The sequence below is a fragment of the Chanodichthys erythropterus genome, chromosome 14 (genome assembly GCF_024489055.1).
Source record: "Chanodichthys erythropterus isolate Z2021 chromosome 14, ASM2448905v1, whole genome shotgun sequence".
NCBI classification, from domain to species: Eukaryota; Metazoa; Chordata; class Actinopteri; order Cypriniformes; family Xenocyprididae; genus Chanodichthys; species Chanodichthys erythropterus.
The window spans coordinates 30,263,724-30,289,707 of record NC_090234.1 but is presented as its reverse complement, the minus strand read 5'-3'; the positions used below and the strand labels follow the sequence as shown (position 1 = coordinate 30,289,707).

Genomic DNA, 25,984 nt, shown 5'->3' with positions numbered 1-25,984 from the left:
TGTGTGTGTGTGCGCGCGCGCGCTCGCGTGTGTGTGTGTGTACACGGTCACGGGGAATCCGTGGGAGCGCAAACTCCGCCCACGCTATGAACATCTCCAGCGGCGAGTGCGTGGGGGGGTTTGCCTCGCGCTCGGAGCTCGGGCTGCAATGAACACACCACTACAAAACTGCTCCTGACCATGTAACAGCACTGCAGTTCAGGGGATATTCATGTACGAAGGCTGCGGCAGGTAGGACAACAGTTTATATCCTGGTGTGTTTCATGTATGCGGGTTGAGGGCAGAGACGCAGCTTTAAGGTGAGATGGACGCTGGAACTTAATGCTCCTATTCTGTCTCATGTTTAACAGTCTGTATCTTCTTTAGACATCGGTTACATCATCTTAAAACAGTCTAAACCCCACAAAAGTCAGTAGCAGAAGATATCACTTGACAAAAAAGCCTGTTTTAACGCTGTTGTGTGGCATTACATATAATGTCGTCTCACCAGGTGTTTGAACAGGTGCAATGCAGCAGAGCGTTTTTTGTTTGTTTGTTTTTTTGAGGTAGCCTGAAGTCGTTTTCATATTTTGTATAGGATTTTTTTTTTTTTGTTAAAGTTCAAAAGTGCCACTACAATCTAATCGGTGGTGTTCATTGCACATATTATATGAGGCTGGATGTCCTACTTTTTACTCCAGTGCAAAATGAATTGGGGTATGTTTATTTTTGAAAGTGAATTTCTGTAGATACATGCCTTAAAGTCTTGGGGACAAGATATCTTAATGTCTTTCATTCTGGCTCTATTTATGTCCACTTGAATATTTAAAAAATATAATGGTATTGATATTTTTGTAGGATATATAATTCACTAAATGAAATTACCTAATTTATTGATTTACGTAATTAAGTTTTGAATTAGTTGTTTGAAACCAACATACAAAACTGGTAGAGAAATCAAGCAATTTATGCAATATTTACTGAGTTGAGACTTATTTGTGACAACGTGCCCCAGCCTTTGCTATGTACTTTTCCACATGATTACATCTTTAAGCACGTGCCAGTGCACTGTGTTTATCCTTTAGTTTGATACCAAGCGGAAAGCTGTCCAGGGCTATTATGATGTCATGAATGCCAAACCGGCCCATTAGTGCTGGATGTTGTTGCCTGTTAATAAGCATTATCTATCTAATCTGTTTTTTATTAATGCTGTTACAGTGATAATCACACTGAGAACTAGAATAGACTTCCTACTGGTGTACAGATTGAACTAAGTTATACACGCATATTTGAGCCCTAAATATGTCTTATCACGGAGGTGACGTAAGCAGTGACGGACAAAATGCCTCTAAGTGTGCTAGACTCTTGACAAATACTGGTAGGTAACGGTTTAAGGTTTGGTATGTCATCTTTTGTGTACTATGAGCAACAACATACAGTAAATCACTTCTGTTTTCAGAAGCATTAGCTATTTATACCCGAGTGAGGCATAATCAACATAAAAGGCAGCTGATGAACAGCAAATCAGTTTGACTGGCCAGGAGAACATTGCTCAGATGTTCATACTCTTTCATAGCTCAGGATGTTTAGTAATGTTTAATTTAAGTATCAGATGTTTCTTCTAAAACTCCTTTGAAGAAATAAAAGTAGACACTAATGCGACAATTGTTAACATACGGTAAGAGTATATAAACTATGAAGTGAATGTGGGATGCATAGTTCAAATAATAATTTTATTTATTTTATGTTTAAGTTTTTTATTGAAATCTGACTTTATAGCAGATTTAAAGATCTGAACAGTGTTTTTAACATTGTTGAGATCTCTTTTGAAAATATGTGGAGATTTAAGATTAATGGAGAGAGTAAAATCTAAGTAAAAAAGAGAGACTCAGACATTTTTGCATTTTAGACACTTTTATCTAAAGCTACTTAGAACAGAAGAACATAAGCAATTCATTATAGAACCAAACAATATTCATAGTCCACAATGCCTTGTTTATTAGAAAGTTAGACTAGGAACAAGCTTTTGTGTTTAAGTGCAAGTGGTTTAGATTGTGGAGTGGTCTGCCAACTCTCACACCAAACGTCAATTTTCTCACGCAGTGAAAAAACATCACAAAGCAGAGAGGACACTGACAACGTGCCGACAGACAAGACAGAGCAGGTTACTTTTGACATGAAAAAAATCTCAGCTTTCAAATTTTTAAAATTTCATTAGAAAATTCAAACAATACCGTTTTGGCCATAGCGCCTCAGTTCAGGCTGAACCGATCATCTCTTCCTCTTTTCTACTATTATAGCATGAAATAAACATGAATGTACATACAAGGGGGAAGATACGGTACAACTTGCTGAAATGTATCATTTCTCATATAATCGTTAAATCAGTGTTCAAACTGCGGACAGACGTAAATAAACAACTTGTGAACAGCATGTCATGTAACATTACATTTGCCTCAGGAAAGCCATTCAATGACCATAGCATCGCATGTTAGTTGGCAAGAAAAATTATCTCTGTGGAGCATTTTGCTAAGTATATGCGCACTATATTACATATTCATTTTTTTTTTACTCTTATATCATTAAAAATATTATAATGTTATTATTATTAAAAACTGCCTTATTGTATACAAATAAGTTGTTCATTTTAACCTTAAATATTATGGTGCCAGCTGACCCGTATAGTTTACAACAGTAGTTGAGAAAGAATTTTTTCCTTGAGAAAAATGAACATGTAATGTAGCTGATATTTATCCAGATTAAACTGAGATTAAATTGAATTGCAAGTTTATGGATCAAATCGTGAAAAATCCATAAATCATGAAACAAATCTCTGCCAGTAGCTCATTCTACCAGAGCGGAGCAGAAAGGGGGAAGGTTTCAAATTGTAGTCTAAAAGAAATGATAAAGAAACGAATTTGCATTTGTGAGATTAGCATTTCTATTTTTCTTTGGGTGTCCTTTCACATGTGGCTCTTGCAACAAATTTCAAGCATTAAAAAAAAACTAACAAAGAAAGAAACAAAATATGGCTCTGTGGACATGGTTTGTGTATTTGAGGCACAATTGCACCACTACAAAATCACTGAACGTCCGTATTATTAGAGTGACTGATATATGTGATACTCGCAAAGGAAATGTATTATCTTCACTATAAGAAAGATAGAAATATTAACATAATTAGATATCCAGACAGTGACATTAGTGGCAGCAGGATCATAAAAACTAAATCAATTTTATAAAAAAGACTGAAAGCAAACTCATACATTTTTAAGGCCTTTTTCTAATTTTAATGTGCACTGGTCTTGAAAAAAGAGAATGTGAGTTGAAAAGTGTAATAGGCATCACAGATAGAAGGACCAAAATCTGTCATGTTCAGACAATACACTTCACTATACTATGATTGACTGAGATCATTCTGTTGATATACTTTAACATTAACAATTTACTTCCCATAACTGACATTTTGTATTGATTTATGTGTATGTGTGTTTAAAAAAGAAGCACGCATTAAAGATTCAACAGGGCACAGCTGGAGAGAAGGACAACATTACATTACATTGCATGTCATTAGTCCACTAGTCCGTGGTTTACTTCATATGCTATCTGAATGTGTGTGGAGGGCTGAAAACCACATAATTTCCTTTTTCTGCCACTTAAATTCATTTTAAAAGTATGTGAACCATATATTTATACATGAATTTGAGATCTACCATGTTCATTTGGTGAGAGGTTGTTCCTTTAAAATTTAATTTAAAATAATTTAATTTCTGCCATTAAATTACAATATTAATGTGCATTGGCATTATACTGACCATTTGCCACCATGCTCTCTAGATTTTAATATTGCCATTGGCTACTGAAAATCTAGGTCTTCCACTACCATACTTACTACCCAAGATTCATTTTTGTCTTGCTAATCTGCATTTCATAGCTCTGTGCCCCTTTTTTATTATGCTAATGCTGCCTCTCTGAAAGGCATAAAACATGCATGAATCTAATCTCTATTAAGCCAGGTGTTGTTGGTGAATGTGTCTCCATCATTAGAGTAATTACTGTGAGCTGAGAGCTGGACTGGCAGCTTGTTGACTTGTTCTCTTGAGATTTATGCACTGAACTACATTTCCCATGGTTCCTGCAACATGCTTATCATCTGTAATGCTGCTTTCAGGTCATGTAGGGATGATCATATTTACACATGAACAGCACCACAGTGTCTTAATTAGCAGTGGGGAAATCAAGATTGTGAAGCATAATTAAAACATGCTCAATATTGACTTCACTGTTTATTTTGCATGCATTCAGCATACTCTTGATGAATAATACAAATACAGCTTGCCAGAAAATACTGCTCATTTGGCCGTTCTGAAGTGACAGGCTCGTGCAACTGCATTTCAGCATGAGAAAGCTAAAATACACAGAAAAATAACCAATTACATGCGCATCCATTGCTTTTCGTTACGTGGCCCTAGGGCTGAAAAGCATCATGTCTCTTTTATCAATAAGTGAAAAAGAGATGAAGAAATATGAAATCCATTTTCCCCACCAAAATCTTTTGAACTTTTCACATCGTAATGATGACTTCTGGGCTGGTAAATACGAATTTCCCAGGAGGACTTGAAGACAGCATTTTTTCCGCCTGGTGTCTTCATGTGCTAGAGCCTGAGGTACCAATGAATTAACAGTGCTCACAGGTTTCATTGAATGTTTCATTATTGTTTTGTGTCTTAATTAGTCCAGGTACACGCAGGTGTGGACTATACTATTTTATGCTGTTTAAGAAGTTAGTTTATGAAAATTTCCAATTAAAACATTTGTTAAGAAAATCTTTTACTCACCCTCATGTCATTTCAAATCCTTGTGACTTTCATTGCAAAAAAAAAGGAGACAGATGCTTTTGTGTTCCATGGAAGAGTCAGTCACACAGGTTTGGAGCAATTTAAAAAAAAAAAAAGAAATTAATACTTGTATATTTTAGCAATTAAATTGATCAAAAGTGACAACAGACATTGTTACAAACAAATCTATTTAAAATAAATGCTGTTCTTTTGAATTTTCTATTCATCAAAGAATCCTGAAAAAACTATCACAATTTCCACAAATTATTAAAGGGTTAGTTCACCCAAAAATGAACATTATGTCATTAATGACTCACCCTCATGTCGTTCCAAACCCGTAAGACCTCGTTCAATTTCGGAACACAGTTCAAGATATTTTAGATTTAGTCCGATAGCTTTCTGTCCCTCCATTGAAAAAGTATGTACGGTATACTGTCCATGTCCAGAAAGGTAATAAAAACATCTTCAAAGTAGTCCATGTGACATCAGTGGGTTAGTTAGAAGTTTTTGAAGCATCGAAAATACATTTTGGTCCAAAAATAACAAAAACTACGACTTTATTCAGCATTGTCTTCTCTTCCGGAATCCTTTCCATTAAATTGATTCCATTGAATCCTTTCATCTGTTGGCATTGGTAATGCACTTTTAAGGCAAGGCAAGGCAAGGCAATTTTATTTGTATAGCACATTTCATACACAATGGTAATTCAAAGTGCTTTACATAAAGAAGAAGAATAAAAATAGAACATAAGGAATAGAAATAACAGTAAAAACAGATAATTTTGCTATTTGGATTTAAAATGCATTAAAAGTCAGAATCATGATGATACATAAAAGATATAAAAAATACATTAAAAATGAAATAAAAACAGGAAAAGAACTTAAAGAATAAAAAGATAATACGTATAAAATAAAGTACAAACAGTTTGGACAAAGCACAGTGCTCAATCAGCAAATGCATAGGTAAAAAGATTTTTTGAGTCTGGATTTGAATGTGGCTACTGTTGGAGCACACCTGATCTCTTCTGGAAGCTGGTTCCAGCTGCGGCTGGCGTAACAGCTAAAAGCAGACTCTCCCTGCTTTGAGTGAGCCCTTGGTATTTTTAAGTGAGTTGATCCTGATGATCTGAGTGATCTGTTTATATTCTATGAGCATATCTGCAATGTATTGAGGTCCTAGGCCATTGAGTGATTTATAAACAAGCAACAGTACTTTAAATGTACTTTAATTTAACAGTACTTTAATTTCTAAATGCAACTGGAAGCCAGTGCAAGGACCTGAGGACTGGTGTGATGTGTTCATGTTTTCGGGTTCTGCTCAGAATCCTGGCAGCAGTGTTCTGTACGAGCTGCAGCTGTCTTATGGTCTTTTTGGGAAGACCAGTGAGGAGCCCATTACAATAATCCACCCTGCTGTTGATGAAAGCATGAACAAGTTTCTCTAAGTCTTGACTGGAGACAAAGCATCTAATTCTTGCAATATTTTTGAGACGATAATATGCTGATTTAGTTATTGTCTTTACATGGCTACTGAAACTCAGGTCTGACTCCAAAATCACACCAAGATTCCTGACTTGATTTTTAGTTGTTTGACCCCTAGAGTGAAGGTACATGTTCACTTTGAGAACTTCATCTTTGTTTCCAAACACAATGACTTCAGTTTTGTCTTTGTTTAACTGAAGGAAGTTTAGGCACATCCAATTTTTAATTTCATCAATGCATTGACACAGGGAGTGTCATTACCAACATTACCAACACCGACAGATGAAAGGATTCAATGGAATCAATTAAATGGAAAGGATTCCGGAAGAGAATACAATGCTGAATAAAGTGTAGTTTTTAAAGTCGTGGTTTTTGTTATTTTTCGACCAAAATGTATTTTCAATGCTTCAAAAACTTCTAACTAACCCACTGATGTCACATGGACTACTTTGATGATGTTTTTATTACGTTTCTGGACATGGACAGTATACCGTACATACATTTTCAATGGAGGGACAGAAAGCTCTCGGACTAAATCTAAAATATCTTAAACTGTGTTCCGAAGATGAACGGAGGTCTTACGGGTTTGGAACGACATGAGGGTGAGCCATTAATGACATAATTTTCATGAACCTTTATAGGGTTAGTTCACCCAAAAATAACTAACCTTATATTGTTCCAAACTTTTGTTCATCTTCTGAACACAAATGAAGATATTTTTAATGAAATCTGAGATTTATGTCCCTCCATTGACAGTCTATGCATCTATCAATTTGACACTTCAGAAAGTTCATAAAGAAAAGGTAAAACTAGCTAATCCATGGTTAGTTCAAATTTTCTGAAGAGACACGATCGCTTTATATCATGAACGGATTGAATTTAGGCTTTTATTCACATATAAACATTGATCCGCGAACATGAACAGAAGCTCAGACCTACTTGACATGCAAGAATGAATCTCATTGGTTCTTGTGGAAGCTCAAACATGCTGTATCACATGAGAATGAACCTCATTGGTGCTCGCACGTCAAGCAAACATGCTTGAGGTTCTGTTTACCACAACTGATGTGAGTTGATGAATGTTTATATGTGAATAAAAGCCTAAATTCAATCTGATCATCATATAAAGTGATGGTGTCAGAAAATTTGGACTAAACCGCTCAATTCAAATGGATTTACGATCTCTTTATGAACTTTTTGAAGTGTCAAAGGGGTAGTTGTGTAGCTGTCAATGGAGGGACAGATGAACGAATGTCTTAGAGGGTTGGAATAATATGAGGGTGAGTAATTAATGACAGATTTTTTTATTTTATTTTGGCATGAACTAACTCTTTAGTAGCACAACTGTTTTTAACATTGATAATAAAAAAAAATGTTTCTTGAGTACTAAATCAGCATATAAGAATGATTTCTCAAGGATCATGTGACCCTGAAGACTGGAGTAATGGCTGCTGATTATTCAGTTATTTTAAACTGTACTACAGTAAATACTGCCTTGGTGAGACTTCTTTGTAAAACATTAAAAATGTTACTGACCCTAAACTTTTGAATGGTATTGTCTCTTACAACGTAAGAGAACTGCGTGTTGGTGTGTTGATACAGGGCTTTGTGTACACTAATGTGTGTACTTAGGGTGGGATCCAGGGAGATGCCACACCTTTTGTAACCCTGCAGTTTTTATTGAAGCAGCTCAGCAGTACCTTGCTCAGGAGTGTATAATGAACACTCCAACATTCAGACTCTAACACATATTATCAACTGCCTGCCGATGATGGCAGCAAGACGCAGAAGTGATTTTTTTTTTTAATTAGTAGTGCTGCTAGACATTGCTAGCTCATGCTGTCCTACTCCTCAGTGGAGATACTGAAGCTACACTTTCAATTTGTGCACATTTGTGTGTCCCTGTAATCAGTTCTCGCATGAGAAATTTGAATTAATTTTGCTCCACGTCTTCCTGTTGAGTCAGACACTTAATGGAACAAGAACCTCAGTTATACACAAATACAGAAACATACACGGATGCAATTCAGTCTAAAGCAATTTTTTGCTGCGACATTACAAATAATTTGCCACCTGTGTGTGACACACAGGTGTACGTGTGTGGTTGTGTCACCAGTGGCAGACGCCTTTCTAAGTGTAAATGATGGTGTGAAAAACAGCTTTTGAAGGTTCTGATTGTGTAGGCTGGTCTTAGACATGGTGTATCAGATTCTGTCAGACAACATAAAAGAAAGCAAATCGTGTCCACACACACATTTTCTGTCCTCCCCATTCGTCACTCACCATTAATTTCAAACAAACCTGCAACAAAGATGAGATTACATATACACACACATGCAGTAAATGCTACATATTAACCTAGTTCATGCATACAGTCAGTGCTGGGAGTTGGATATGACCCATTAATCAGTGTTTCAAACAGGAAATTAACAAGTCCTCCACAGATCCAGGCCAGTAAAATGCTTCAGTCTTGATGGGGCTTCTAGCAAAGACAACTGAACATGATTGAAATGGTTATTGATTGGAGTTGGCATCTTCAAAGGATAGAAATTGCATACAAATTGCAATAAAATCAAAATAATTCCCATGTCCTTTGGAGAGAGAACAAAAAGATATGTTAGACAAACAATTGTCTCACATAAAATCAACATAGGATGAAATGTAACCTTTTAACCCTCAAATAATAATGATATGATTATTATAATGATATTATAATAATCATTAAAATGTCATAATATACATTATTAATAGTAGTCTCGAATATTAGTTCAGCTAAAAGTTCAAATAAAATTATATACATTCTAGAATGATTTGTGATGTGAATATCACATTTTTAATTAACTTATTTTAATTACTATAAATGTAATGCACAATTTGCAGTTGAATTTTAGTGATTCCAAATAAGAAGAAAATGGCATAAAACTGTGACAACAAGGATATAATATCATTTGAACCTTTTTTTTCTTTCTAGTATGGTAGTAAGAGAAGTAAATATTCTTATTTCACTTTTTGTTTTTTGTAGTGTTGAATGCATTTATGCAGACTCATTCAACTCTTATTACCATAGTTATTGTAAGAAAACAATTCTTTTTATGGAATCCTGGTGTCCTTTTTATTTATGAGAACTTCTAACATAGGATTTCATTATTTAATTTGCTTTACATTTTTATCAATTCCAAGCCCTATTATCTTGTGGAAAGTGCCAGCTATTAATGCAGAGGTTGTAGGTTCAGTCCCAAGTATGCATGATGTACAGTGATTACTGCCCTGTTCTGTTATTCTTGTGCTCTCAAGCAAGTCACTTCACTCTAGATTGCCGCTGGCAGACTGCCACTGCAATTAGTGTATTGTCGCTTTAGATAAAAACCTAAATGGTGACTAGTAGCTGTAGCTATATCAGTTTGGCTGGGCTGTCATACTGACATCTGGACTGTCAGTCTATTCACAAAACGGATAAAAAAGACCATCATAATCTATAATCTAGCCTGTTGTGCTGAACCAGATAAAAATGGCTTGAGTTTGGTTCTAAATTATTGTTATATATAACACACACACATATATATATATATGCTATGAGAGGCATAATCATTATGGTTTTAAAGTGGTCATGTTAAACATTAATCACTTTTTCCTCTTGAGGTTATTTGTAAGCCAATGATTTTCATTTTTTGAGTAATAATTTCATTATAGTTTTCATTATGACTTTCCTCTCCCTCTCTCTGACCCTTACAAACAGACTGATGGAAAGAACAATCAGGTTTTTTTTAACTTAGTTTGAATAGAAGTTTTTTTTATGATATTTTTTATTTCTGAACGTTGTTGGATGTTTCAACTCTTTTATTATTTTAAAAGATCAAGAACAATTAAATTTGACTTTAACAGGTCAGAAGACATGAATCATGATTCATGATTCACATTTATATTGTAAGTATTACACCTAAAATACCCTGATTAATCACTGATTGTTTTTATATGGATGTTATGCTTGCAGGCATTCAGCAGCTGAAAAGGTTAATGCACTGAAGAATAGGATCACAAGACCTGCCACAATTACTGAGAGATGAATGTTATCGTCTGAAGGAGAGGGCAGACGACCTTTGTGGGGATATGTAGATGAAATAAAGCAGTCCTTCATTCATTCATGAGGATTCTAGCTGCATTGATGAAGTATAATTGTGATTGGTTTGTGGCCAGTTTGATTTGGCTGAGTTTTCCTTGAGCTCTGTGAGCAGTTCTTTAAATGGTCATGGCGAAGACAACAGAGTCCCTTAACCTGTCCTTCCTCCTGGAGCACGAAAGACAGATGATCCTCAGTGTTCTCCAGAAAGACGAGAAGCTCAGGAAACGAGAGGAGAAACGCATCAGGTAGCATCTTCCACTTGCACATCGTCACATTTTCTTTAGTTTCTTCTGCAAAAGTAGTTAGCTATTCTATAAACTTCAAAAAAATTACAAAAAAGGAGCTAATCACACTGAAGCTAATTAAAACAGGTATACAACTTTCCAAATTTCCAATTAGAACTGAAAAATGATAGTAAATACAAAAAAAAAAAATTTGAACGCTCACATAACGAATTTATATAACTGACTCAAACACATAATAATGAAATAAATATTCTGATAAAATACTTAAAATGTTGTGACTCAAATCTATGAATTTTGGGGGGGAAATGAAGCTTCTTTTTGGAATGGATAAACTATGTTAAAGGGTTAGTTCACCCAAAAATGAAAATTCTGTCATTTATGTCACCCTCATGTCGTTCAACACCCGTTTGTCTTTGGAACACAAATTAAGATCTTTTTGATGTAATCTGAGAGCTTTCTGTCCCTCCATAGAGATCCAACGCAACTACCACCATTCCAAGGTCCAGAAAGGTCAGAAAAAGAAATCATTAAAGTACTCTATGTGACTCCAGTGTCTTAATCTCAATTTTATGAAGCAATGCGAGTGCTTTGTTTGCACAAAAAAAAACATTCATTTAAATGTAAAAATATTGTTCTGCGACATGCATTCATGAGAGCATTACGATGCATGTGTTTTGTGTTCACGTGAGACCTGGCATTGTTGCGTGAACACGCTTTGGATAATATTATTTTGTAAATGAAGTGGAACTTTTTTTTTTTTTTTTTTTTGCACAAAGCACTCGCGTCACTTCATAAAATTGAGTTTAAGCCACTGGAGTCACATGGAGTACTTTGATGTCTTTTTCCTACCTTTCTTGACCTTGGAATGGTAGTTAAATTAGATCTCTATGGAGAGACAGAAACCTCTCAGACTTCATCAAAAATACCTTAATTTGTATTCTAAAGATGAACGAAGGTCTTACGGATGTGGAACGACACACGGGTGAGTAATAAATGACAGAATTTTCATTTTTGGGTGAACTAACCCTTTAAAAGAAACACACCTCCTGTAGCTAATTTATAGGGTTGTTACGTTTAGTTACTCCTCAACAGTGATGCTGGTTGTGCCTCTACAGGAAGCTGAAAAATGAACTTCTGGAACTGAAGCGAACCGGGCGGCGTAGTTCAGCTGATCAGCGCGAGTGTGCCGTATGTCTGCGTGCTCTGGGTCTCATCCTGCAGAGGGGTAATGTGTGTACCAATTGTCATAGGCGCATCTGCAACTTCTGCACTGCTACGCCTCCAGGCAGCAACTGCAAATGCACCGTGTGTGCGAAGACTGCGTGAGTCACACTGAACATCCATACACAATCTGGTCTGTAATGCTAAAAAGATGATTTTTTTTTGGCTTTTATTAAATGTTCTGCACCAACTTGTTTCAATAGGAAATGTCAATGCAGTATAGGGGGAAAAAATGCAGTTTATAGGCTCTTAAATTGGTGAACTAATTAAGCTATGCTTGTCACTTCTATAATTGGGCTTACACAGTGTTGTCTGTGTGTGACTGGCTGTTATAGGGAGCTGAAGGTGGTTACAGGAGAATGGTTTCTGGAAGAAAGATCCAAGAGGTTTCAACATGCCAGTGTACCCAGCAGTGATGTAGTCAAACAGTCAATCCTCAGCAATCCTCCAGGTGAGACCAACTGTCAACACAAACATCCATCAACCAATGCCTGTAAACATTGCCCTACATTTTACACAATGTTAGCCCTAACATAATAGAAAGTTTTCCTCTCCAGGCTTTATTTCATGATTTGAAAACTAGAATAGTTACATGTTTCAGTGTATACAAATGAAATATATTATCATTGTTTGTCCAGCTGAACAGCAGCATTGTTGATTAATAAATTTAAAAGTTTCATTGGCCAAGTTAACGCAGTCATGTGAAAAAGGTAGGACACCCTATTGAATTCCATGGTTTTCTGTATCAGGGCATAGTAAAAAGTCATCTGGTCCTTGGCAGGTCTTAAAATTGGAAAAATAAAACCTCAGATGAACAACAACACATGACATATCACACTGTGTCATTATTTGCTTAGCAAAAATAAAGCCAAAATGGAAAAGCCATGGGTGATAAGCTTAGGACACCCTTACTGTTGTTAACATAGGAATTTAAGAGGGTAAGTAACAGTCAGGCACTGCTAATCAAATGTCTTGGATTAACTGATCACCAGCAAGTGTCATCACCCCTACTCTAGCAGTTTAAGTGTCTGGAGCCTTCAGATGTGTGTTAAAACAATGCCAAGGAGGAACGACATCAGGAATGATCTTAGAGAAGTACTTGTTGCTGCCATCAATCTGGGAACAGTTACAAGGCCATTTCAATACAACTTGAAATCCATCATTTACAGTAAGGAAGATTATTCACAATTGGAAAACAGACACCAATCTTCCCATGAGTGGATGTCCCAGCAAATTCACCCCAAGATCAGACAGAGAAATTGCAGACACCCCATGAGTGAACCTCAGACTTTACAGGTCTCAGTTAACATGTTAAATGATAAAGATTAAGACAGTACAATTAGAAAAAGACGGGTCAAATATGGCATGTTTGGAAGGGTTTCCAGGAGAAAGCATCTTCTCTCTTAAAAAACATGGCAGCTTGGCTTAGATTTGCAAAGTTGCTTCTGAACAAACCATAAGACTTCCAGAACAATGTCCTTTGGACAGATGAGACCAAAGTGTAGATGTTTGGCCATAATGCACAGCGCCAAGTTTAGAGAAAACCAAAAGAGTATATCGGCACAAACACCTCATACCAAAAGTCAAGCATGTGGGTATAGGGCTGATGATTTTGGGCTTGTTTTGTAGCCATGGGTCCAAATGTGAAGCCATCCATCAGACAGCTAAAGCTTGGCCGAAACTGGGTCATGCAACTGGACAATGATCTGAAGATTACCAGCAAATCTACAGCAGAATGGCTGAAAAAGAAAAGAATCAAGGTGTTGCATTGGTCCTGTCGAAGTCCAGACCTCAACCCGACTGAAAAGCTGTGGCGAGAGCTGTGCATAGACAAATGTCCACAAACCTCAATAAACCGGAGCAACATTGTAAAGAAGAATGGGCCAAAATTCCTCCAGACTGATGTGAGATAGTGATAAAGTCATACAGAAAATGATTACTTCAAGTTATTGCTGCTAAAAGTGGATCTACAGGCAATTGAATCATAGGGCGTCCTAAGTTTGTCACACATGGTTTTTCCATCTTGGCTTTATTTTTGCTAAATAAATAATGCCATGTTCAAATACCCAAATTTAATTACCAAATTTTTTTTTTTTTGGTTTCCAGCTAAATGAAAACTTTAATTTTGGTTTCAGTAAAAAAAAAAAAATAAATAAAATTTTTTTTTGACGCATCACTATTGAATAATACACAGATTTTGTCCCTCAAATTTCCCAACATGGTCAAAGAACTGTGTGTATTTAGCTTAATGGCTTAAATTCATTTCTTATTATGAATATTTGTTTTTATTTTTGGAGATGGAGGCTCTGCTCACAGACCATCAGAGATGGAGAGATCATCCACACCACAGTATGAGAGATCGCCTACGCCTCAATTCCAGAAAGGCACAGGGAAGAACAGGAAAGGGTGAGGGGTATCATTTACAGTCCATTGAACTTGACTTGGCTATGCTTGGAATCCCTTACTGTGATACATTTCCTGCAGTTAATAGTATTTATGCTGTGCATTGTATGCTTCTTTCTTTATACATGGAATAATGGGATGACCTACTACAATTGCTAAAATGTAACACTGTAAACACTATCCGATAAAGCAATGCTTGACAATTAGCAATGTGACAAATGAACCAGGAGTAATATCAGCAATCATTTTGAACAATAATTAAACATGCATTGTAATGAGGTCAACAACAATGTAGGATACCGCTGTTTGAAATGATTGCCTACTGCATACTGTTTCACATATTATATATTCACATAAAGTGTATGTATATTCTATAGTGCAGTAAGCTAGTATTTCATTCTGCTCAAGCCTGTGTCTTCTCATTAAGACAGTCTGTGTCTCACTCTCATTAAGTGTCTGTTTTAGGAAGAGAACAGTTGCAGTGGAACCATCAGGGTTACCAGCAGTACCCAATAACATGAGAACACAAATGGTCAAAACACCAACCCAGACAGAGGCAAGAAACAGGGTAACACACGATAACAATAGAATTCCTATATACAGATTAACGTGCATGAGAAGAAAGCTGTGTTTACTATCTGTGTGTGTGTTTGTTCAGCCGGATGGGGCAGAGAGCGTGTCTAGTATACAAAGCAGTGACAGTGTTTCTGAAAAGATGGCGGATGGGCGGAGACAAATAGATTGCAGCACACCCTCTATCGCGATATCCAGAGCCTCCCTCTCATCAGGTATCACCATGGCAACAACTTGACATATGTACTATTGCTGCCAATGACACCAGTAACAACATTTTCCTGTGAAACTGTCCTTATATCAGTTCACTCTAATATTAAAAACCTAAGAGCATTAAGTGGGATTCAAAAGTCTGAGACCACACTGTAAATGTGTGCTTCAGAATCTAATTTAAAGTATATGTAGAAGAAATGGAAATACTGTAATGTAAACAATATTCAGTGTCTATGAATTTGTAAACTTATACTTAGCTCAAAAACAGAATGTCTACCACTTTTTAATTTTTTTTCTTTGCTATACTATGTACATTTTCTTGAAAAATCAATATAAAAAAAAGAAAGTTAAAGAAATATATGTAGAAATATTCAAGATTCTGCAGTTTCTATGACACTAATTAAAATGTGACCCTGGACCACAAAATCGGTCATAAGGGTCAATTTTTTTGAAATTGAGATTTATACATCATCTGAAAGCTGAATAAATAAGCTTTCCATTGATGTAATTGTTTGTTGGGACAGTATTTGGCTGAGATACAAGTATTTGAAAATCTGGAATCTGAGGGTGCAAAAAAATGTAAATATTGAGAAAATTGCCTTTAAAGTTGTCTAAATGAAGTCCTTAGCAATGCATATCCACTCACAAAAATACATTTTTGATATATTTACAGTAGGAAATTTACAAAATATCTTCATGGAACATAATCTTTACGTAATACCCTAATGATTTTTGGCATAAAAGAAAAATTTATAATTTTGATAATTTCAAATGTATTGTTGGCAATTGCTACAAATGTTTTGTGGTCCAGGGTCACAAATAAGCATTTTTAGACCAGTGGTAATTGACATTGTTTTTTTCTGTATATAATTAAGTATAAAAAGTATAAAATATAATGAAATATATTGGTATTTTTTGTCTTTACTTGCTTTAACTTATTTTATGCTTGTTTTGTCTTATGTTAAATAATTTTAAGTAATCTTGAGGGCCCAATCCCCCAGTTGAGAACCACTATTTTAGGCCTTGTTAACACTGTTGTACAGACTTTCAGATGTTCTTTCTTCCATTTAAAGCACAAGATGCTCTTTGGATCTTTTGTAAATCATGCTGGAGAACATGACCTTCAGGGTTTACAGAAACATGCCAAATACTAAAACATTCTACTCTTTGTTTAAATCATGGTAATGATATAATTTTTAATGAAAAAAGTAAAAATTGTATTTAGAAAAATGTTCACTTGTGGTCTTAAGCTCTCTCCAGGTCCTCAGAAGTATTACAAAATATAAAATAGTCAGAACCTTGGTTAAGAGCATCTCATTTTCTCTGCTTTCACAGATCGCAGTCGCTCTGAGGTGGACCTCAGTAATCCTGGAGAGGGCTTCAGTGAAGATCCCCTGATTAATCGATGCCGCTCAGTTCCAGGACTGAACGATGGGGTAGATATCAGCCACAGTCTCCTAAACTACTTCTCACTTGCAATCTTGTTCGTAGTTTTTTCTGTGTACAGGATATAAGATTTCCGGATAAGGAGTTAAAATGATAACAGAGACAGCCTTCTGTAATGTGATTTTTATGATATCATATCACTGAGTGATTGCATAAAGAGAACCAGTGCTGTTTTCAATATAATATTGTTGAAGGCAGTGTTTGTGCTCTAGGACTCGGATGAGGACATTGATGCGGTGTTATCAGCACACTATAAAACCAACCGGAGCGTCTGCAGTGCGCAATCAATGGTATAATGATTTACACAGACACACGCACACACAAACAACATAATCACAGGTGCTTTGTTGCAATGTGTGTTTGCTGGCTTTTTGCAAATGTATGACTGAAACAAAATATATATTTGTTCCTTTTTCTGTGTTTTGCATGTGTGCACTGTATGTTTAGACTTATATATGTGTGCCTTATATCAGGGGAGCCATAAACCCAACATTTTCACCCTCTTTTTCAGATATTATGTATCCTCTAAAACCGTTCCAGCTTTTCTGCCTTATGAATATTATCATTTTCTCCTTGTGGCAAAATATCCAGTTACATGAGATCACTTAATTTGTTGACACACCTGGCAGACCCACACATGCACTTTTTTATCGCATAATCTCATGTACACACAAATTAGCATAGATAAAACACGCAATAACTACTGAAAATGCACCATTGTCATATTTCCTGGTTCTTGGCCACACATACAGACGCAGGTGGTGCATTAAGACACAACAAAGAGATATAATTCAGGCAAACATGAAGACAAGTGGCCTCTTTCAAAACAGCTGACATAACTCATAGCTCACATGCAGCCTCTAATAGCTAGATGAGTCAGATGTGTTTCTTCTTCATTTAACACTCTTCACAAGCAAAGAGAAAAAAACTAGCCGGGCTTTCACTGACAACAAAACAGTCAAGTTTTCACCGCGTTTTCAAAGGTTGTCATCATTTACTCACCCTCATGTCATTCAAAATCTCAATGATGTTCTCTGTAGAACACAAAAGAAGATGTTTTGAAAAATTTTCATGCTACTCTTTGACATGAGTGAAAAGTCTCACTAAAGTGGTCCACACATTTTGTGATGAATTCCAAGTATAAAATATTCCAAAGAACAGACAGAAATGATACAATATTTCTTGTTTAAAATCTTGCTCTCTGCCATAGCTCTTAAATCTTATCAGTCTTCATGTAAATTCATTTATGCCTTGTCAAGATGTACTGTGCTACACTTTACATCTAATTTTTGGCTTCAAAAAAACTATATACTACTTATATGGTGCTTTTTGTCATTTTTGTAGCCCAAAAGCTCCAGTTCCCATTCACTGTCGTTATATGGAAAAGAGTAGCAATTCACTAAATTAATCTTTTAACAAAACTAAACCGAAATTCAAGTTTTCATTTAGCCTGAAACCAAAACTAACAATTATGTTTGGGTAATTCAATTTTGGAAAAAAATTGTGTTCTCAGGTGATAAATTAGACTTGTAAAAACTCAATAACTCAATATTTCAATCACCCTATTCGATGACTGAGAAATGCTGTTTTTTGGTCAATGGTTGCATCCCCTCAAAACTATTAAAGCGATACCAAAAATTCAGCTGAATATTTTTGGTTGCCGAAATGTGCATCACTAGAAAATAGCTGTGTGAACGTTCTGCTAAACATCTATTTTTATGGAAGAAAGAAGAATAATGAAATGACATAAGGATTAGTAAATATGACACCATGTTCATTTTTGGGTGAACTGTCACTTTCAGCAGCTACAAATAATCAAATGTGAAAAAGTTCCTTCTCAGCTCTAGCGATCTGTGTTCTGTCACAATATATTGTAGGTTCTTATTCTTCTACTCTGCTCTCTGTTTTTTTCCTGGCTTGCCTTGATACTGGCAATCTTCTCTCCTGTCTGTCTTTCTCCTGTCTTATTCTAGTCTTCCACACCTGCCTCGGAGAGAAAGTGGGGTTTCCTTAATGTACCTGACTCAGATGCTGACACTGTGAGTGTTCAGTGTGTGTTTGAGTACAGATGTGTGTCTGTCTGTTGCTGTGTTCGCTTCACTTTCTCTCTCTTGCCTTTCTGTATTACCGAAGAGATATACGTACACTTAAACACAAGCTTGTGAAAGATGCACACCCAAAGACTCTCCCTATATTGTCTCCAGACCAGCATCAACAGTATGATGAGCGTGTACAGTGAGACGGGCGACTATGGCAATGTGCGGGTTTCCGGGGAGATCCTGCTCAACATCTCCTACAGCTATAAAACAGGGGCACTCAACGTGCTCGTCCGCGAGTGCCGCTGCCTAGCAACCGGGGATGAGAGGAGACAGCGCACGGATGCGTAAGGGCAAACACACACACAGCTAGACACTTCACTTCGAGCCCTGGTAGAGCATCCCTGCACTGCATGTATTTTTATTTTTATTTTTATTTTGTATTTAAAGGGATTGTTCAATTTAATAATGTTAAATGTAAATTCTATAATTTTTTAATACACTGTTTTATTTTGAATGTTTTATTTTAGCTTTTATTTGTATATTTTGTTTTCATTTTAATTTTAGTTTGTTATAATCATTTTATGTGCTTTTTAATTTTTTATATTATTTATATTTCACTATAATTTATTTTTTGTTTAGTAATTTTAGTACTTCAACATTGTATTTCAGTCTAATTGTCATTTTGTTTTTGTTTAAGTTTTTCATCAAATAATCATTTTATTTCAACCTTTATTTCAATTTTTAATAGTTGATTTTCAGGATTATTTTCAATAATTAAATTTTTAGTCTATTGCATGGCTTTAGGAAATATGTATTTATCATCTCCCCCCCCCCCCCCCCCCCCCCCCCCCCCCCCCCCCCCCCCCAATGCATTATGCTAAGCAGGTCCTTGTTTAACTAATAAAAAGTATATATGTACCAAAGATGTTATCAATGTCCATTATCCCAACACCATTAAAGGTGTTGAATGGTACAGAAATCTAACTCTGTCCAGTATCTACATATATTCTCATCTAAATAAATAACCTAACCCAAAACTTTTTTCTCTTTTTTTAAAATTAATTTTTTTATCAATAATGAACTGAATGAATGAATGAATTAACTCAATAACTATGAGCTCAATCACAAATTTTATACATTTAAATATTGAACCAATTGGCAGCTCTGATTTCATTTCATCAGTTGTCTTAATTTGTTTATTTGTTGTCTAAGATATCAAGTCAAAACATTGGTATTTTGTGTGTGTGTGTGTTTGCAGCTATGTTAAAACATATCTTCTGCCAGACAAGTCCCGTCAAAGCAAGCGGAAAACCAGCATCAAAAGCAACACCACTAACCCAGTGTTCAATGAAAATCTGAGGGTAAGAGGAGGTTCCTGCCTGCCTTACAAGGTTTCGTATTTAGATTTATGAGATAGCGCAAATGAGATATTGATTTTAAGGCTCTTATCTCTCTCTATCCCTTTGAATAGTATGTAGTCAGTCACTCTCAGCTGGAGACACGCACACTGCAGGTTTCTGTGTGGCATCATGATCGTTTTGGACACAACAACTTCCTGGGGGAGACGGAGCTGACCTTTGACTCCTGGGAGTTTGACACACAGATAGAGGAGTGGTTCGCTCTACAGCCTAGGGTGAGCTGAACACACCCACACACACAAACAGACACAGTGAGAGATCAAATGAAATGTATTGACATGAGTAAGTGTGATACTGAAATGTGTGTGTGTGTGTCTGTGTCAGAGTGAGTCTTATGTGGACGCAGTGATGCACTATAAAGGGGAACTTACAGTGGTTTTGAAGTACATTCCTGCAGAGAGAAATGTCTCACTGCCTCTGGACCAAGTGCAAGGTATGATTTAGAAATTATATCATTTCTTCACCTTTTCATTGTTGTTAAAACAAATGACTTACAGTAGGTGACCAAAAGTGGGGATTTTTTTTTTTTTTTTTAATTACCCTATAGTTTGATTAAACCATCAAAATACGAGGAAAATATTTTAAATATGTGGGAAGAACAAAACAATAAACTTGGTTAAGCTGACAAAATTAAATGGCTGAAAAAGGCAAATTATTGTGCAAAATAAAATGCATAAAAAACAAAAAGCTCACAGGAAAAAAGCATACACTGACTACAACATAATTAGTTATTAATATTTTGTTGGCTCTCTCTGGTTTTTGTACTCTGTGTTCAAAGGTTCTTTTTATGACAGTCTGGCAAAAAATTATGTCTGCACAATTTATTTGTTTAATTGCATTATCACACAAAAAAAAATAACTCTAAGCACAACTACACAATATGCTTACAAAATCTTACACTTTTTTGATAATATTTGAATAAAGGGTGAAGATGTCAATTTTTCTAGTCTGGAAATGACTTATGAATTTAATATTAAGGTGGAAAAAGTATTTTCTGTGATTATTAATAGTATTATATTTAATTATTTATTTAAAATTTGTGTCTTCTATCAAATTGCTTTGCTGCCTGTAAAACACTTTGTGTCATAGCATAAATGCTATAGAAAAGTATATTTGTACAGTAAAAATAAAAAAAATATAAATAAAAAATAAATTAAAAGGATAGCATAAACATCTGTTTAAATTTACATGTATGCATAATGCAAATTTACAAACATTTTGTGTTTAAAACTGAGGTACTTTTTATTCTAGGTTATTTTTATGCTAGGCAAGTTCATCTAACATATCTAATAGTTTTCACAGCAAAAAAAAAAAATGCTCTGATGCTTTAAACATTATAACGGGACCCTATTTGTTTAACATGCCATCAACAAAGCTTTTGTTTGAGCTCCGAGAAGCTCTCTGTATATATTACTGAAGCGTTTAATCAAGCTCTCTTCTGTTTCTCAGTGAAAAAGGGATTTCTTAAGGGAAAGAAGAAAACCATCACACTTCCTAAAGGAGGAATGGTGGAGCTGCTGGTAAAAGAGGCAAAAAACCTGACTGCCGTCAAAGGAGGGTCCTCTGACCCATTCGTCAAAGGGTGAGCTGATTTCCTCTGATTTATCTTTCATATACACTTTGCAGACTCACACTCCTGGTTTTCTGCTTGTGTATCAGATACCTACTGCCTGATGACAAGAAAAGCACAAAGCACAAGACCGCGGTGGTGAAACGTACCGTAAACCCACGCTGGAATCACACCTTCACATACTGCGGCCTGCAGCACAGCGATCTGGACAGCGTGTGTCTGGAGCTGACGGTGTGGGACAGAGAACCGCTCGCCAGCAACGTCTTCCTGGGTGGTGTGCGGCTCGGGGCAGGGACAGGTCAGTCTTTTTTTCTTTAGCTTATCCTTTTTCATTTCAATCTCTACCTTTGTATCAGAAATGTATTTCAAGATTTGCATACATACTAAATTCAGTATTTTATGCAAACAATGGGTATATTATAGAGTGTTTTGAGTTATTAAAATTTTGAATTCATTGTAATAAAAGTTTGTCATTTTGTCATGCTTTTCTTCAATATAGCTTTATTTTATCTCAGTTTTAGTAATTTTAGTACTTTAACTTATATCTATATTTTATTATATTTTAGCTTTATTCAGTTGCTGAAAACATTTTTAATAGATTTAGTTTTAGTTAACAATAACAACACTGGAAAGTCAGTCACAAAATACACAAGTTCTCTCAGGAATAAGAGTCGAACTGTTCAAAGCACAACCTGAAACATGATTTTTCATTCATTAATGGAAGTCCATTTCATCTACTTCTTTACCATAGCATTCTATCCCCGCTGGATGCTTGCTGATAATTACATATATATGAAATTATATTTCCCACATTAGTAGGACAGATTTGTACGGATTTGATATAATGCTTTACTGTGCAATGTTCTCTAACTCAAATTAAGATAATCATTCACTCCCAAATGTTTTTGAATATAATTTCCACTCTAATGTTCTTTCTAAACGTCTCCTAAATCAATCATCAATGATGCATGAAGCATTACTTTGTGCAACACATTTTGTATTCATGCTAAACTAATGTACTGTTACAAATGTTTTATTCATATCTTCACTCACTCATGATTAAGTCATTTGATTCTCATTGATGAGTGTTAAATGGGCCTTTTACAGTATTTAAAATTAGAAATATTACTAAAGGTTTTCTTGCAGTAAAATCAGTTTACATGACTAATTTCCACGTTCTGTTATTGTTTTTTTTCTACTGTACCTTTAAGACTTTTATAAATAAATAACCCCTATTAGGATTGGCTAATCTCTTCACATGTGAAATGACTAACAGCACCCCTATTAAATTGCTGACAAAGCATTGATATGTAAATGTGGATATGTGGACAGTGATATGTTTATTGTGCTATTAAGTCAAACATAACTGTGACATGTTCTGTGTTTGCAGCTTAGCTATATACACACTTGTATTCTGATTTTTTTTAGAGCAATATAAAAGTCTTTACTATTTCAAATAAATGTTGTTCTTTTGAAATCCTGAAAAAAAAGTATCACGGTTTCCACAAAATATTAAAGCAGCACAACTGTTTTTGACATTAATAATAATAAGAAATGTTTCTTGAGCACAAAATCAGCATATTAAATTTTTGAAGTGACTGAAGACTGGAGTAATTACTGCTGAAAATTCAGCTTTGCCATCACAGGAATAAAAATATATTTCAATATACAAAATATTTCACAACATTACTGTTTTCTACTGTATTTTTGATCAAATAAATGCAGGCTTGGTGAGCATAAGAGACTCATTTCAAAGACTAAAAAAACTTACCAACTAGTGTAAATGTTTTTGAAGAGATATTTTGTTTTGTAAAATGTTTCAAAAATGCATTTTATTTTGATTATTTCTCTGTGATACACTAAATGGGTTTATTTGGTGTGAACTACCTAAAAAAAAAAAACACTGAACACTAACATCCAAAAAATTGTCACCTAGCTAGCTAAAATAATAGTACATTTCATTTCTTTAAACAACCTTTGAAATGATTCCACTGTGGGTGTCTGAGAGTTGAGCAGCACAGCTAAGATCTCTCAGTTTGATATTACATACAGAGCAATTAAATGACCTGTTTGTGTCCTGCAGGTCTGAGTTATGGAAAAGAAGTAGATTGGAACGATTCCTACGGCGAGGAGCAACGGCTATGGCAACGCATGATTGACAACCCTGAAGTCCCACAAGAGTGCACACTGATGCTGCGATCCAGCATGGCCAAGAGGAAGACATAGAGAGAATGCAGGACAATTTCCTTGGCAATACGCATCAAATCCGATCACCTCTAGACACTTTAAAATGCTCTTTATGTTCTTTTGCAGTACTCTCACTACCCAGATTCTCATTCCAATGTGCATACGCTCTCTAAATTCTCAAAACGCATATGTGGCATACATATTCACACACATACAGGCATCTAAGGTCCTATTTACACCTGGTATTAACATGTTTCTCAATTGTGACCACATGGGATTAGCAGGAACTCTAATTTCATGACTACATATATCACTTATGTCAGTGTGGTACTTCAAGTTGATCAAGCGCGAGGGAAGAGCGAAAAATGGTACACAGTCTCTCCCAAATATATTTAAATTTTAATCTAAGCATTTTAAAAATGTACGAATTTTAAAAGTAAAGTTTCAAACTACATTCACAGTTATCTTAGTTGAGTAACTGTATTAAGCAATCCTCTGAAGAGTGTGCTTCATGTTGATATCAGGCTTACTGAAGAAATTTTTTATTTGGACAGTTAATTTTTAAGCTGCATAAAGTTGTACTTTTTTGCCGCAGTAGATGATTGGCAGGTATAGGTGGTCTTTCACTGACCTGACTTCATTTAGCATTAACTGCGATTGAACAGCAGAGACAAACCAGGTGTAAATTTTGCGACACACTAGGACACCAACCCAGGTGTAATTATATTTAGGTAACATTTCATTTTACAGTGTCCTTGTTACATATGCTACATGTATTTACTGTAGTAATAACAGTAAATTATGCGTTACGTGCAACTAACCTAAACCTATAGTAATTGTGATAAAATTACTTAGTACTTAAAATGTATAATGACATTGCAACAAGGACACCTTGAACTAAAGTATAACCTTATATCTCAGAACACTCACATTGGTCATTACTGTGAATTGCACATGAGTACTATTTAAAAAGAGCACAGTGAACATTATCAAAAATCAAAGGTCACAGCTGTCCTTAAACGAACAAAGCACAAAGCACTTCCTCCATACACACACACACACACAAGAGAAAAATGAATCCAATTTGCACAAATATCGCCTGCACATAACGCTTGCACACATGGTGGACTAATTGAGAACAATGTACTGGATGTGATCAATCATTTCTATGAGCACATTAATGTAGACATGCACAAAAGATATTATGATAATAATGTCAGATCTGTCAAGACTGTATTACACGTAAATTTGGCTTAAGAGAGACTGATGCTGACAGTTAAATTTCATAGCTAGTTTTACCACAGTTAGAATGTGAAAATAGGTGTGACATAAAAAAAGAATATCTGGGACCAATGTGGTTCATTACCTTCAACTAGATTTACAGTTCCTCTAAGAAATTCCAGTGTTTTTGGTAAAATGATAAACCCAAATGTAAAGTAGATTACATTTCTAATAAGACATCATTACGCCTGTTTTCTAAAGACTAGTCACAATTCAGCATGCAAATAATACAATGACATCATTGTTGTTAGGTAGATTCCCCCCTCTGTCACTGTTGTATTGCACAGGAAAGCCTCACCCCAAAGGAGAAAGTAGTTTAGCATTGAAGAAATTACACACTGCACAAATGCATGATGTTTATCTTAACCAAAAATACAAAGAAAACCGGTGGTATGAGGTTCTATTTGGATAGAAATAGAAAAAAAGAGGGATTATAGTACACAAAAAACACATACATATGCAAACATATTGTATAAGCACAATGCCTACAGCCCCTATATTGAGTTTTGAGGCTAGTTTAATTCCCCATTTGAGCTGTCATGTCACTGTGAGGTCTCCATAAAGAATGTGTACACCTCCTTTATGTCTAATACTCTTGTTAGCATCAGTCAAGTGAATAGACCTTATATCACACCTTATAATAAAGTGAGAGATTTTGTGGCATGTATAAGGCTTTATCAATGTCCAAGTGTTCACATGTCTGATACTGTCTGAAGCTGTTTGATTCACAGCATGTTCAGTGTACGTGTGCTGTTTCCACTCTCATCAGGAAGACAGTGTTTAGGACTGTTCTGTACTGTACTTTATCATGTTCGGAAAGAGAATAAACTATTATTAAACAACTTTTGCTGCTTTATTTATCTTTTTTCAACATCTTAATTATTATTCTTAACCATACTCTCTCTCTCTCTCTCTACATACAGCTGTATTTATATATTATTTGAAAGATCACCAAGGCTGCATTTATTTG

At 35.4% G+C, this 25,984-nt stretch overlaps 1 protein-coding gene across 3 annotated transcripts; it reads left to right on the top strand.

Moving 5' to 3' along the window:
* Nucleotides 1-108: 108 nt before the first annotated feature.
* sytl5 (synaptotagmin-like 5) lies at nt 109-25,844 on the top strand. 3 transcript variants are annotated; one of them, XM_067410004.1, is made up of 17 exons: nt 109-231; nt 10,290-10,663; nt 11,779-11,985; nt 12,220-12,335; nt 14,182-14,290; nt 14,753-14,855; nt 14,946-15,075; nt 16,409-16,509; nt 16,732-16,809; nt 18,493-18,558; nt 18,724-18,902; nt 19,817-19,919; nt 20,030-20,191; nt 20,301-20,409; nt 21,426-21,558; nt 21,636-21,844; nt 23,630-25,843. In XM_067410004.1, exons 2-17 carry the CDS (start codon nt 10,539-10,541, stop codon nt 23,770-23,772), a joined length of 2,073 nt encoding a protein of 690 aa, XP_067266105.1. In that variant the 5' UTR covers nt 109-231; nt 10,290-10,538; the 3' UTR covers nt 23,773-25,843. The 3 variants fall into 3 exon arrangements, with proteins under 3 accessions (XP_067266105.1, XP_067266104.1, XP_067266107.1); XM_067410003.1 differs by having other exon boundaries at nt 14,741-14,855; XM_067410006.1 differs by lacking the exon at nt 11,779-11,985 and having other exon boundaries at nt 14,741-14,855; nt 23,630-25,844.
* The last annotated feature ends 140 nt before the right edge of the window (nt 25,845-25,984 follow it).